The sequence below is a fragment of the Hesperophylax consimilis genome, chromosome 30 (assembly GCF_061612785.1).
Source record: "Hesperophylax consimilis isolate HC1 chromosome 30, BYU_Hcon_1.0, whole genome shotgun sequence".
Classification (NCBI taxonomy): domain Eukaryota; kingdom Metazoa; phylum Arthropoda; class Insecta; order Trichoptera; family Limnephilidae; genus Hesperophylax; species Hesperophylax consimilis.
The window spans coordinates 20,524,909-20,540,390 of NC_142865.1; the positions used below are offsets into that span (position 1 = coordinate 20,524,909).

The 15,482-nt window shown below is 32.9% G+C and overlaps 1 protein-coding gene across 1 annotated transcript in view; it reads right to left on the reverse strand.

Annotated features, from left to right (window-relative positions):
• Window positions 1–380: 380 nt before the first annotated feature.
• The window catches only part of LOC149409743 (complement factor D-like), a 52,236-nt gene continuing 37,134 nt past the window's right edge, over window positions 381–15,482 (reverse strand). Inside the window, exons 6-8 of the mRNA XM_089649400.1 lie at window positions 11,580–11,697; window positions 10,752–10,871; window positions 381–1,221 (exon numbers count right to left, since the gene is read on the reverse strand). Of these exons, the coding sequence (XP_089505526.1) occupies window positions 1,057–1,221; window positions 10,752–10,871; window positions 11,580–11,697 (403 nt within the window). The 3' untranslated portion in view covers window positions 381–1,056. The remainder of the gene's footprint in view (window positions 1,222–10,751; window positions 10,872–11,579; window positions 11,698–15,482) is intronic.

Consider the following 15,482-nt stretch of genomic DNA (forward strand, 5'->3'; position numbering starts at 1 on the left):
TCAGTGAAAAATGGTCGGAAAATAGATCGGTAAATTAAAAAAAGGACCTTTTTGATATTATGTGAAGTGTGGAAGTTTCAATGATGGGAATTTTTAATTTTGCAAAAAACTTTAAGCTCGGAATATGGGTGGGGAATTTTTTATAAAACAATTTTTTTTTTGATATTTTTTCTAAAAAATTTTTTCAAGAAAATTGAAAAAAAATTTTTTAAAAATTTTATGAAAAAATTGGTCGGAAAATGAATCGGGATTTTTTTATGAAAACATCTTTTGAAATATCCATATGTGAAGTTTGCAAATTATCGATGTTGGGAAAATTTTATTTTTCTGAAAAAAAATCTTCGTTTACACAGGAAAAATTACAAACGAAATTTTTTTATCGGAAAATTGTTTGGAAATGGGTCGGGAAATTTTTTTTATCAAAAAAGACAAATGTTTTCATAAAGACAAATGTATAATTATCGTAATATCTTACGTGAAATTCGGAAATTAATCAAAGTTGGGAAAAAAAATTCTGTTATCATATTTCTTATCATATATTTTCAGCAACACCACTGTTCATGAACCTCACAACCATCAATAATTATATAATAATATTATTTATAACGATAATGTGGGGTAATTGAATGCATGGTGGAAGCCATTCTAATATAATCACTAGGCCACAGGAGACCCGCGATAAGTGCTAAAAGTCATGAGGTATTTGCAGACACCCCTCAAATTCAAACACGTCCCAATAGTAAGTACAGTATGTAGATCTGGTAGTCCCTCAAACCTTTAATACCACGTCCTACAAGGCCCTCGATGGGTGTGTGGATCTCTTCCCGGAGGTCACGAGGTGTGTGCAGACATCAAGAGGATGAAGTGGCAGAGGAAGTGAGAGGTTATTGGACGAATGGAAGAATCCACTATCAGACGACGCGACGCGAGGGGTATATCCATGGGTATGTGGCGACAAGAGACGCCACAGGTATATACACGCCTACAGGTGGCTGTGTAAGCAGTACAGGAAGTTCAAGGTGTGTACAGCCTGTTGGATGGATAGAGAGAACCACTCTAACTATCGGGCCAAACGAGGCCTTCGATGAGCGCTATGTAGGGGGCCACCCTGGAGGACACGTAGTCGCGGCAGTTACCAGCGCGCATGGAGGTGACGGCCACTATCAGATGTGTGCAGCCGACGCGATCTCCATTGTAAATCTCCACCGGACCAGTACCACCCTGAAAACAATCACAAAAGATTACATTAACGTAAATGTAGGAGTCAGACTATGAGTCGTGGCTTCGTACTAAATTGAAGAAGTTGTTTGAAGTGCCCTAATAATTACGGAGAAAGAAAACAAATAAAAATTACTTATTAGTATCGCATGGTTGCACTCCTCTTTTGCCATCGCGCATTCCTTGTTAGACAAGAATATAATAGTTTCATGGCCTTTGTTCTTTTTTTTAAACACGCCGTCAAATTCCAATTGTTTGCCCAGCATTACAGGTGACGCCATCGTTGTTAGTGTATGTATTTAAAACTGTCAGTCGGCTAATTATAAAATATAAACTTAAAAACAATATAATGTTTAATACATAAACAATCAAGATGCCGCAAAGGGTTTCTTCGAGCGATATTTGAGAATATTGTTAGTTAATGTTGTAATCACGAGGAGCTATCTAATGATATTATTGATAATAATACTAGCTAAATTTAATTTATTTTTCATAAAACGGGCAACCTTCCTACAAATATTTAAAATGAATAATAAAAATACAGCCTCACGCTAAATTGTTGATGCGGCCCGGGGTTAATATAAAAAAAATGTTGCCTGAGGATGAATAATAAAAATACAGCCTCACGCAACATCGTTGACGCGCCCGGGGCTAATATATTTTGGTTTAACAATTTATTGTGTAATCATATTTACTGCAACAACTTTAAATTAATATTCATTTAAATATTAATTAAGCTGCATTCGAACATATATTTTTTTATTTAATAAAAATTTATAAGTTTAAACTCCCTTTATAAGTATGAACTCCAACTAGATGCTGATTAACCAATTTATCGTTTACTATTATTATTTATTATTTTTTATCATTTACACATTGTCATTTAATGTAATGAAATATTATATGTTTCAAATATATGTAAACACTAATTTATGTATCCAATACGTCTGTTTCGACACAGGTATATCCTAGATATGTATATGCAGACATCGAAAAACACCTGTAAAAAAAGTTTATATTGATAATAAAACATTTGGAAAAATTATTATATACGGGCAATTAATATTTAAGACCTTTGTAAAAAAGGTTAAGCCAAAAAACGAATCTATTTTCTTATCGTTGTTACACTTTAAGAATGTAATATTAGTAAATTACGATTTTTTTCATTTGGTACCTTCCGTTTTCATAGGTAAATGTATAACATGTTTGTGATATAAGTGCACTTCTCAGGTGCCCGTAGCAGTGAATAAATGTGCTTCAAAGCCATGAGACCTGAGGTTGGAATATAACCAAGGACTCTTCTGTGTTCAAATATTTTGAAGAAAGTTTCATCAACAGAACATGGACGAAGCAGTGCCCACATTATATGTTGGTATTATTATTATGGAGAAAAAAAAAACATAACATGAAAAATTGTGTATCCAAGTTTTGAAAAATGATTATTACCATGATATCCTTGACCCAGTCCTAGGCTTGCCAGAAAAAATATTGTACTGAAATACAGTATTGTACAAACAAATATGCTTATTTATGTTTTATCTAAATGAAATGGGTTAGGAAAAGTAAGAAATAATAGGCGTTTCCTCCAAATGTCAAGCCACTGAATAATATTGGTTTACCAATATATTGGTCTACCAAATCCTCTCAGGGTATTTTATTTAGTCATTCTATTAAAGAAGTTCCGTTGAAACATGGTTGTAATATGGTTAATTGACAAACCTGTCTCCGTCGCCACTATTACATTATATGTACAGAAAAGGAACTAAGGTTAAAATGTATCATTTTTCTACAACACATACACAAACAACTATCGGACACACTCACTAATCATTTGGATACATGATCTGGTCAACAAGTTTGGGGTACTATTGATATAAGTATATATATAGAATTAAGCGTAATATAACGAATAAAATAACTGCATGCACTTATACCACTTACTACCTACTTATTAATCGAAATGTAATAATATTATTTTTATTCTTAAATTAATGTTCAATGTACATAAATATATTCTTACATTTATTTATATTTACTATGTATCTAATTTAGTAACAGCTATTGTAGACTATTTTCATTATTTTTTTTTTTTTTTTTTTTTTTTTTTTTTTTTTTTTTTTATATATACAATAATATTATTATTGGGTTTATAAAAACAGTTTATTTTTAAACAAGTTCTGCTGTGTAATTATTATTACGCGTGACAGCTGTTTCGCCCTCTGAAGGCATTATCAAACTGTGGGTAGCCCACTTACAGACGATAAATTTATATTATTTCTAGGTAGGTATTTTAATTTCATTTACTGATTTCTTAATTGATTTCTAAGTAAAATATCAAAAATTATTAATGGTTATTACCCCAGCAAAGTTTCCCCAATTAGTGTAATGTTTAAATTTGACTGAATGTCTTTATGTTAGTTATTCCCAAACGATGACTCATAGGGTTATTTTAATAGCATAATTAAGTACTTCATAGTGCACTCATATTTGCATTAGGTTTGAAGATATCTAGTAGGGGTGAACGAATTATATTTGTTTGTTCATTAATTAGAATAGCTTTTGGATTATTAGAGTTTTTGTTAATTTCTAACTGCTCTAAAAGATTCAGTTTACGGCCTTTATTTTGTATGTGTAACGGAGTTGGTTTATTATTATCATTAAGTGAGTGATTTTCATCTAGGAGATGTTTGGCAAATTGAGATTGTATTTTATTATTATTTTTAAAAGATCTTATATGTTCTTTAAACCTAGTGTTAAAGGACCGGCCCGTTTGTCCAACATAAACAGCGTTGCATTCGTCACACTGGAGTTTATAAATGCCACTATTTTGTAATTTGAGTACCTTACTTTTTGAGTTTTTAAGAGATGATCCTAAGTTGTTATTTGTGCGGAAGGCAATATCTAAACCACACTTTTTGAGGACTTTGGCAATTTTATTAGATGTCTGTCCGATGAATTCTAAACACCCGAATTTATTATTCGTCTTATTATTAGTCGTTGGGTAAATTAATTTAAGGTTATTTTTGTGTTTGTTATTATTAATTATTTTTTCAATGTCTCTACCCTTGAAGCCATTATTTTTAGCAATAGTTAGGATTGTATTTTTTTCCCTCTCGTATGCTTTCTTGTCAAGTGGGATATTAGTAAGCCTATGTACCATTGAGTGGTAGGCAGATAATTTATGTGACCATGGGTGTAAAGATTTATAATTAATGGTCGTATCTGTAAACGTAGGCTTACGGAAAATTTCAAACGTATGTTTATTATTTTCTCTACCGATAGTTAGGTCTAAAAAATTAATTTTATTATTACACTCTCTTTCAACCGTAAAGCAGATTTTACGGTTGATGGAGTTAGCAAATGTGACAAAAAGATCTAATTGTCTGTTGGTACCTTTCCAACAGACCAAAATGTCGTCAACATAACGAACATAGTATATTATGTGTTTGCTAAAGATTGAATTTAAAATTTGTTTTTCAATGTAATCCATGAATATTTCTGCAAGAAGTGGACTGAGGGGCGATCCCATTGGTAATCCGTCGTTTTGTTGATAGAATTTATCATTAAACTCAAAGTAGTTAGTTTCAACACAAATTTTAAATAGATCGAATAAGTCTTTTTTAGTAACTGGGTTTATATTAGATTCGTCTAAAATATCTTCAATGATTTTAAGGCATTCTTGAATAGGGATATTGCTAAAGAGACTGACCACGTCTAAAGATATGAACTGGCAATTGTGCGGTAGATTAATGTTTTTTATTTTATTTACAAGTTCGAGAGAATTTTTAACGCTGTGTTTTGGGTAGAATTTAGTATGTTGTTTGAAAAGAAAGTTAAGTTTTTTGGCGAGTATTGTCGTTGGGGCGTTTATAAAAGAAACCACGGGACGTATGGGGATATTATCCTTGTGAATTTTAGGTTGTCCGTATAATGCAGGAGCCCTTGGATTCATCACCATTGCACTTCTTCTAGCGAATTTATTTGGGAATATTGATTGGCAATTATTTATTAGGTTGCGCACGTTTACTGAAATTTTGTCCGTTGGGTCCTTTTTTAAGATTTCAAAGTCTTCTGGTTTTAGGAATGCTTCTACTTTATTTAAGTAATCAATTTTGTTTAATATAACGACGGAATTTCCCTTATCCGCTTTAGTAATTGTGAGGTCGCTATTTTTAATTTTGGCTTTAATATCATTTAAAATTTCCGTTTCTTTTATATTGAATTTATTTTTATTTTTACTGGTTGATTTCAAAGTTTTTCTCAATATATCCGCTGTTATTTGTTTAGGTAAGCCGTTATTTTTTATTTTAGACAGAGAAATTTCTGTGTCGATTGCCAAACATTCAATTTGTTTTTTAGTGATATCTGAATTTATTTTATATTTGAAGCCTTTATCTAGTAAATTTATTTCATCTTCTTCAAAAGTTTCACCTGATAGGTTAATAGTTTTTATATAAAACTCCGTGTTTGTATTACTTTGATATTCATTGACTTTTACATTTTTATTTTTAGATTCGACAAGTTTTTTAAGTTTATTTTCCTGAGTTTTGAATTTATCAGATATAATTCCGCCGATGTGTTCACGAGTATCGTAATCCAGGGTATCAAATTCCCATGGATGCAGTTTAAAAGTTAATTCCGAATGCAATACCTTGATGTAGTGAAGTATTGTGTCCCTTTTCCGACAACATTCCTTAGTCTCCTCCTTCAACCATATCCTCTGCGCTCGATGCACAGTTTTTATGGCTGCCGAGGATTTGCTTTTGGTAGAAATATGCACGTACTTGGGGATCACGTTTAACTTCAAACACTCTTGGTTAAACCAAAGGTTTTGCACTATTTTCCGATGTTTTAATTTTAATCGTCTGTAAAAAATCACTTGGGTAGCTATATCAGCAACCTTCAATTTATTTATTGTTATTAAGTTTAATTTGTAGAACTCCATTTTATTTTTTTATTTTTTATATATACAATAATATTATTATTGGGTTTATAAAAACAGTTTATTTTTAAACAAGTTCTGCTGTGTAATTAATAAAAAATAATAATGAAAAAATAATTAATAATAACAAACACAAAAATAACCTTAAATTAATTTACCCAACGACTAATAATAAGACGAATAATAAATTCGGGTGTTTAGAATTCATCGGACAGACATCTAATAAAATTGCCAAAGTCCTCAAAAAGTGTGGTTTAGATATTGCCTTCCGCACAAATAACAACTTAGGATCATCTCTTAAAAACTCAAAAAGTAAGGTACTCAAATTACAAAATAGTGGCATTTATAAACTCCAGTGTGACGAATGCAACGCTGTTTATGTTGGACAAACGGGCCGGTCCTTTAACACTAGGTTTAAAGAACATATAAGATCTTTTAAAAATAATAATAAAATACAATCTCAATTTGCCAAACATCTCCTAGATGAAAATCACTCACTTAATGATAATAATAAACCAACTCCGTTACACATACAAAATAAAGGCCGTAAACTGAATCTTTTAGAGCAGTTAGAAATTAACAAAAACTCTAATAATCCAAAAGCTATTCTAATTAATGAACAAACAAATATAATTCGTTCACCCCTACTAGATATCTTCAAACCTAATGCAAATATGAGTGCACTATGAAGTACTTAATTATGCTATTAAAATAACCCTATGAGTCATCGTTTGGGAATAACTAACATAAAGACATTCAGTCAAATTTAAACATTACACTAATTGGGGAAACTTTGCTGGGGTAATAACCATTAATAATTTTTGATATTTTACTTAGAAATCAATTAAGAAATCAGTAAATGAAATTAAAATACCTACCTAGAAATAATATAAATTTATCGTCTGTAAGTGGGCTACCCACAGTTTGATAATGCCTTCAGAGGGCGAAACAGCTGTCACGCGTAATAATAATTACACAGCAGAACTTGTTTAAAAATAAACTGTTTTTATAAACCCAATAATAATATTATTGTATATATAAAAAATAAAAAAATAAAATGGAGTTCTACAAATTAAACTTAATAACAATAAATAAATATTTTCATTATCTATATTTTTGTTATCATGCTTCATACATTTTGTTTATTTCTTACTTTATAAATAAAAACTTTCTTTCTTTTCTTTACTCAATATAATATATTGTAATGGCACTACACTCCAATTCAAACGCGAGAAAAGTTTTTCTCTATTGAATTGGGTAGTTACGTTAAAAAGAAAAGATTTTTACTGTAATTAGTTTTTTTTTAGTTTAACATATTTATGTTTTTATATAAAAGAAATATATTTTTAAATAAAAAAAAAATTTAAAAAATATACCAGCACTTTGTGGAATCCTACAAATTATAGAAGTATTGTTTTGGTTTCTTTTTTATTTCATGTTACTGTCACATATTTTAGTAAAATTGTTATTTAGTTTTTCAGTTTCTTCATGCTTTAAATACAGTTTTCTACAAATCAGAAAGCGTTTGACTCAATATCACAAAAATTCTATTGAAGAAACTAGAAATGATGGGTGTGAGAGCTATCCCACTCGCATGGTTTGATGACTATCTCTCGGAAAGAACTCGAGTGTAAAAAACGATAATAAATTAAGTAACTCACAAAAAATTTATTCGATACTCCAGGGCATTAAGCTTCGACCAATATTTTTTCTTGCTTATATAAACGAACTATGCAAAATAGACCTTGAAAATAGAAAAAGGTAATGATACGGTTTTACTTTTCAAAGGGGATACGCGGGAGGATATAAATTCAAAACCTGAAACAAGTCTAGTAAGAGTATCAAAGTGGCTAGAATACAACCTCTTGAGATTAAATGCAAAAAAAACAAATTCAATTGTTTTTCTATAAGCAAAAGAGGTGAGCCCAAGAGTAAGAGATAATCTAACCTAACCTAACAGTGACATAAAAAAATTATAAGCATTAATTAGTCGAGTGAAATATCAATACAAATTGAAAGTATCTCCCAAGTAAAAATAAATGCAGAATTGAACCCGTACCTTCTGATGTCCGGTCAGGTGCTCTAAACCACTGAGCTATATTGGCTTATTTCCAACCTGCCAAAGAATTCTCTTTACGCTATGCATAAAACCTTGTCTTATAAACATTAATTTATCATTAAAAATAATGAAAACTAAAGTCCATGTAAATGAACCCGGGAGCACAAATAGCACACTTATGCGCATGCCAAGACCTTGAAAAGGTGGAATTAGTCAAATATCTGGGAACTTTTATAGATGACTCTTTAACCCGGGGAGCGCACATTGAAAATACGTCCAAACGAATACGAAACTAATATTCTTCCTGAAAGATATACGCAACATTGTTGACAAGAAAATAATTATAAAAAATACACATTTTGCAATTCAATCATTAGGTATGCCATACTAAGCTGGGGCGGTGCAGCGAAAACCATTCTAGATCCATTAGCTAAGGCATAACAAACTGTAGTAAGAGTGACGGGTAAAAAATCTAACATGCTTACATCGACAGCCTTATTCAAGGAAACCAAATTATTGGATACAAAGAAAATCTATAAACATGCACTTATGTACTGTACCAACAACCCTAAGCTTCACAGTCTTGTAGATCACAATTACAAGACTAAGAACATAACAAAGAGTGATAGTATCTAAAATGAATACAAGGTGCAACGATTTAAAACATATTCCTACCGCCTAAGGTATATAATAGATTAAAACAGCAACAGAAATATAAAACGGTATGGCTGATAGAAAGTGGCAAAAAGAATTTAAGCTTTGAGCTTATAGCTTTGAGCTTGAGTTTTGGGCTGTATTGAGCTTTGAACGTTTGGTCCTTAAGATTAAACATTTTATCATTGAGTGAAAATTTTTGGAGACACATATTTGATACCAATCAAAAAAAATGATGTCCCCGGCGTTGCCAGAGCTTTATGCAGAGTTTTTCGAATTCAGGTGAACAAGGTTGCGATCCTATTTTTTTGAACTTCAAGTGCAAAAAATTTCACCGAAAAAATCTAGTACTTTAACTTTGGAAAATTTAATCAGTTTTAGAAATAGATTTGTATAAAAAACAAACAAAACCAATCTGGGAGAGTGCGTTGTCCGGTTTTTACGCAAAGTTTTTCATGATCTTAATTTTCCTCTAATTTTTAACGTCTTGTGCTCGTTTCATCGAATTGAATCAAAATTCTACTTTAAGGGACGAGAAAAGGTGATGGGTTGGTTTTTCAAAATCTCATATAGACAGGAACTTCTTCTCGTTTTGAAGATGAAATGTTCTGAGCACTTTGCAGAATCCTACAAATTTATAGTAGCAAAGGAAATGTAAAATTGAGATTTGACTTGTGGTACTGTTTTAATTCCAATTTTTAAGTGAAACTTCTTTACGCGCGTCATGCATTTTCGACCGACCGACCGAAAACCGACTCATGACCATCACGAAAAACCGTGATCATTTGGTGGTGGGGGTACGGGACGCCCAACACCGCTCACCGTTCACTGTCGCTCTCTCACCGTAGTCGCTTACTGAGGTGAAGGAGCCACTGACGAACGTTCTCTCTCTCTCTTCTCTCTTTTCCTCTCTCTCTAGCCAACGACGCCACGCCAGGCGTCAGCTGCTTGCTTCGTGTACTGCGCGGTGAGTGTAATACGAGTAAAAAAATTACTATGGTCAATTTATATCTCGCCAGGTAAATCGATTACAGATATCAAAGTTTTTATGCACCATGTACTTTTGCCACACACAGAGGGTAGTTCAAGGTTATTAAATACAAATTATCACGAAATTCCGATGATTATTTCGGGAGATTTTAAAGTAAATTTCGCGAAGAATGAATCTGTAGATTTATTGAACTTTTTCAAAAACACCCTTAATTTGGATATGGTTAATGATAGGAACATAAGTACGACTAGACGAGGGACAACAATCGATGCAGTTTTTGCAAGATTCATTAAGGATTTGAGTGCTAATGTATATATCTCGCACTTTAGTTACCATCACCCAATTATCACGACATCAGGAAATAATATCCGTGAAAGTGACAATAAAAATGTCACATGATTGGTAAATCGTAATCGAAATTTTTAATTGTAATATTGTTGTGTATGTAATATTTAATAATTGTAAATAATATTGCATAACTGTAAATAAATTGAAAATTTTTGGAACTGTACTTATATCGAAATTCATTCATGTATAAGAAAATATTAAATAGAGAAAATCTATGCTTCGTCGTTAAATTATTTGACCTATAATCTTCAAACTAACGTTAGACAGAAAAAAGAGAGAATGAAATGAAAAGAGAGAGAGAAGAATACTAAAAGTTTCACTTCCGTCGTGCGTAGGCTTGCCACACACTGTATTTTTTTTATTTCATGTTACTGTTACATATTTTAATAGTAATATTTCATGTTTGATCTAGCAATTTAAAATTACTACACGCTTTAAAATCTTTTTTTACAATTTTCGTTAACTCATTTGGTATAATTCTGGTATTTTAATATATTTAAAAGCACAAATGGCCATAAACCAAATAAAATTAAACTTACCACGCATTCCGAAGACTTTCTACGGAAACACATCTGCGTGGCTTCGCTGATTCCCTTCGGGAACCACGTGGTCTTCACATCCCTGTCGCAGTCGTCCTGGAATAAGCGATCTACGGACCACTGGAAACATCATAAGTCTATTTAGAAATGTTCAGTTTTCATCATCAATTTCTCAGGTATAAGAAATAAAAAAGTAATTTATTTTCTACAACTCATTTGGTATAATTTTGTAAAATAAAGTTTATTAGCTTTTCCCAATTTGTATACAAATTTTTTGAGAAATTAATATTCAATTTCATGAAACTATATCATGCCCTACCAAATCAAAGAAAAAAAACAACATATTTTAAAAAGTAGTAAAATTACATGACTGGGAGAGCAGAATATTAAACAACTTGCCACATTCAACAATATGAACACAATATTAGAAATTTAAATAGAGACTAAATACGAAAACAAATAAACTACAGGCCACCCCAGAAAAGGAAACTCTAGTGAGGAGGACTGTGAAAACTGTGATACTATTCTTATATTACGCTTTATAACATTTAAACCTAAGTACGTCATGTCCAAACTATACCAGAGAAACCACTAAAAATTTAAATAAATTTAGTTTTGATTTGAGGAGGTGAAAGAAAGGGGTTTTATTTTCATAGCGTCTAGAAGCTCGATTTTACGATTGGGTGTTATGTCTAGTTGATCTTGTTCTGGATGGTAAAATTGTTAGTATGGACTTGGCTTAGGCCAAATTATTGCTCAACAGTTGTTAAATGTGTTTGATTGGGAATAACCTTCCATAACTAGTGAAAATCAAAGTGGTCAAATCACCTTCCTATACACAGAATTACTATCGCCATCGTCCCAGCCTCCCAGGATCAGTCCATCTTTGGGTAGAGGGGTGCCAGTATGCAGGCAAGCTGGGAATACTTTACTGGAAAAGGTAACCCTGAAATTTTTAAAAGAAAATAAACACCGTTATTTTAGAAAACACCTTAATATGCCAGCTTTATTCACGCTGGCAGTATCTCAGTAGCTGGACGTACTGTACGGGGTCCGCAGACACTTTCAAGTACACTACTGCTAACCATATACAAATCTCAAGTGCCACCCACTGTTTAATTTGACAACACATTTGAACTCTGACCTGGAGACCCAAAGTACCTTAAAAAACCATTAAATCCGTAAAGAACAGGCAATCCATTTGATAGATTCCACTTCCACTAGGATTGTAGTCTTTTAGAGACGTAAAGGTGGGAACACTGGCGTTGTCTAAAGAAAATCAATATTCTACTGGTATGGTAATTACAAGTAACCCTGTAATTTTTCAAAGAAACAAAACAATGTGATGCGCTTGTTTTAAACTAGACTGTGGATAGTTTAGAGTACAATGCTGCTAACCATATACAAATCTCAAGTGCGCCCCAGTGTTGAATTTGATTCGGACAGATTTAAACTCTGTTCTGGAGTCTCAAAATACTCGAAAAAAAGCCTGACTCCATGCACAGAGGGCGATTCGTTTGTTAGAACCCCTAGGATTGCAGTATTTACTTTTTTTAAGATGGGAATACCCCTAACCCTGTTTAAAGTTTAAAAAAATCTGCTTGACTTCTAATTCAATCATCGACCAAACTATTACTGAATTCAATGGAAGATTCTCCAAGAAACCAGCGTTAACACTCATATCCGTTATAATAATAATAATTTTATCTCCAGGATGTGGGGAGGGTAGTACAATCCCACATATCTCATTCAATCATCGACCAAACTATTACTGAATTCAATGGAAGATTCTCCAAGAAACCAGCGTTAACACTCATATCCGTTATAATAATAATAATTTTATCTCCAGGATGTGGGGAGGGTAGTACAATCCCACATATCTCATTCAATCATCGACCAAACTATTACTGAATTCAATGGAAGATTCTCCAAGAAACCAGCGTTAACACTCATATCCGTTATAATAATAATAATTTTATCTCCAGGATGTGGGGAGGGTAGTACAATCCCACATATCTCATTCAATCATCGACCAAACTATTACTGAATTCAATGGAAGATTCTCCAAGAAACCAGCGTTAACACTCATATCCGTTATAATAATAATAATTTTATCTCCAGGATGTGGGGAGGGTAGTACAATCCCACATATCTCATTCAATCATCGACCAAACTATTACTGAATTCAATGGAAGATTCTCCAAGAAACCAGCGTTAACACTCATATCCGTTATAATAATAATAATTTTATCTCCAGGATGTGGGGAGGGTAGTACAATCCCACATATCTCATTCAATCATCGACCAAACTATTACTGAATTCAATGGAAGATTCTCCAAGAAACCAGCGTTAACACTCATATCCGTTATAATAATAATAATTTTATCTCCAGGATGTGGGGAGGGTAGTACAATCCCACATATCTCATTCAATCATCGACCAAACTATTACTGAATTCAATGGAAGATTCTCCAAGAAACCAGCGTTAACACTCATATCCGTTATAATAATAATAATTTTATCTCCAGGATGTGGGGAGGGTAGTACAATCCCACATATCTCATTCAATCATCGACCAAACTATTACTGAATTCAATGGAAGATTCTCCAAGAAACCAGCGTTAACACTCATATCCGTTATAATAATAATAATATTATCTCCAGGATGTGGGGAGGGTAGTACAATCCCACATATCTCATTCAATCATCGACCAAACTATTACTGAATTCAATGGAAGATTCTCCAAGAAACCAGCGTTAACACTCATATCCGTTATAATAATAATAATTTTATCTCCAGGATGTGGGGAGGGTAGTACAATCCCACATATCTCATTCAATCATCGACCAAACTATTACTGAATTCAATGGAAGATTCTCCAAGAAACCAGCGTTAACACTCATATCCGTTATAATAATAATAATTTTATCTCCAGGATGTGGGGAGGGTAGTACAATCCCACATATCTCATTCAATCATCGACCAAACTATTACTGAATTCAATGGAAGATTCTCCAAGAAACCAGCGTTAACACTCATATCCGTTATAATAATAATAATTTTATCTCCAGGATGTGGGGAGGGTAGTACAATCCCACATATCTCATTCAATCATCGACCAAACTATTACTGAATTCAATGGAAGATTCTCCAAGAAACCAGCGTTAACACTCATATCCGTTATAATAATAATAATTTTATCTCCAGGATGTGGGGAGGGTAGTACAATCCCACATATCTCATTCAATCATCGACCAAACTATTACTGAATTCAATGGAAGATTCTCCAAGAAACCAGCGTTAACACTCATATCCGTTATAATAATAATAATTTTATCTCCAGGATGTGGGGAGGGTAGTACAATCCCACATATCTCATTCAATCATCGACCAAACTATTACTGAATTCAATGGAAGATTCTCCAAGAAACCAGCGTTAACACTCATATCCGTTATAATAATAATAATTTTATCTCCAGGATGTGGGGAGGGTAGTACAATCCCACATATCTCATTCAATCATCGACCAAACTATTACTGAATTCAATGGAAGATTCTCCAAGAAACCAGCGTTAACACTCATATCCGTTATAATAATAATAATTTTATCTCCAGGATGTGGGGAGGGTAGTACAATCCCACATATCTCATTCAATCATCGACCAAACTATTACTGAATTCAATGGAAGATTCTCCAAGAAACCAGCGTTAACACTCATATCCGTTATAATAATAATAATTTTATCTCCAGGATGTGGGGAGGGTAGTACAATCCCACATATCTCATTCAATCATCGACCAAACTATTACTGAATTCAATGGAAGATTCTCCAAGAAACCAGCGTTAACACTCATATCCGTTATAATAATAATAATGTTATCTCCAGGATGTGGGGAGGGTAGTACAATCCCACATATCTCATTCAATCATCGACCAAACTATTACTGAATTCAATGGAAGATTCTCCAAGAAACCAGCGTTAACACTCATATCCGTTATAATAATAATAATTTTATCTCCAGGATGTGGGGAGGGTAGTACAATCCCACATATCTCATTCAATCATCGACCAAACTATTACTGAATTCAATGGAAGATTCTCCAAGAAACCAGCGTTAACACTCATATCCGTTATAATAATAATAATTTTATCTCCAGGATGTGGGGAGGGTAGTACAATCCCACATATCTCATTCAATCATCGACCAAACTATTACTGAATTCAATGGAAGATTCTCCAAGAAACCAGCGTTAACACTCATATCCGTTATAATAATAATAATTTTATCTCCAGGATGTGGGGAGGGTAGTACAATCCCACATATCTCATTCAATCATCGACCAAACTATTACTGAATTCAATGGAAGATTCTCCAAGAAACCAGCGTTAACACTCATATCCGTTATAATAATAATAATTTTATCTCCAGGATGTGGGGAGGGTAGTACAATCCCACATATCTCATTCAATCATCGACCAAACTATTACTGAATTCAATGGAAGATTCTCCAAGAAACCAGCGTTAACACTCATATCCGTTATAATAATAATAATTTTATCTCCAGGATGTGGGGAGGGTAGTACAATCCCACATATCTCATTCAATCATCGACCAAACTATTACTGAATTCAATGGAAGATTCTCCAAGAAACCAGCGTTAACACTCATATCCGTTATAATAATAATAATTTTATCTCCAGGATGTGGGGAGGGTAGTACAATCCCA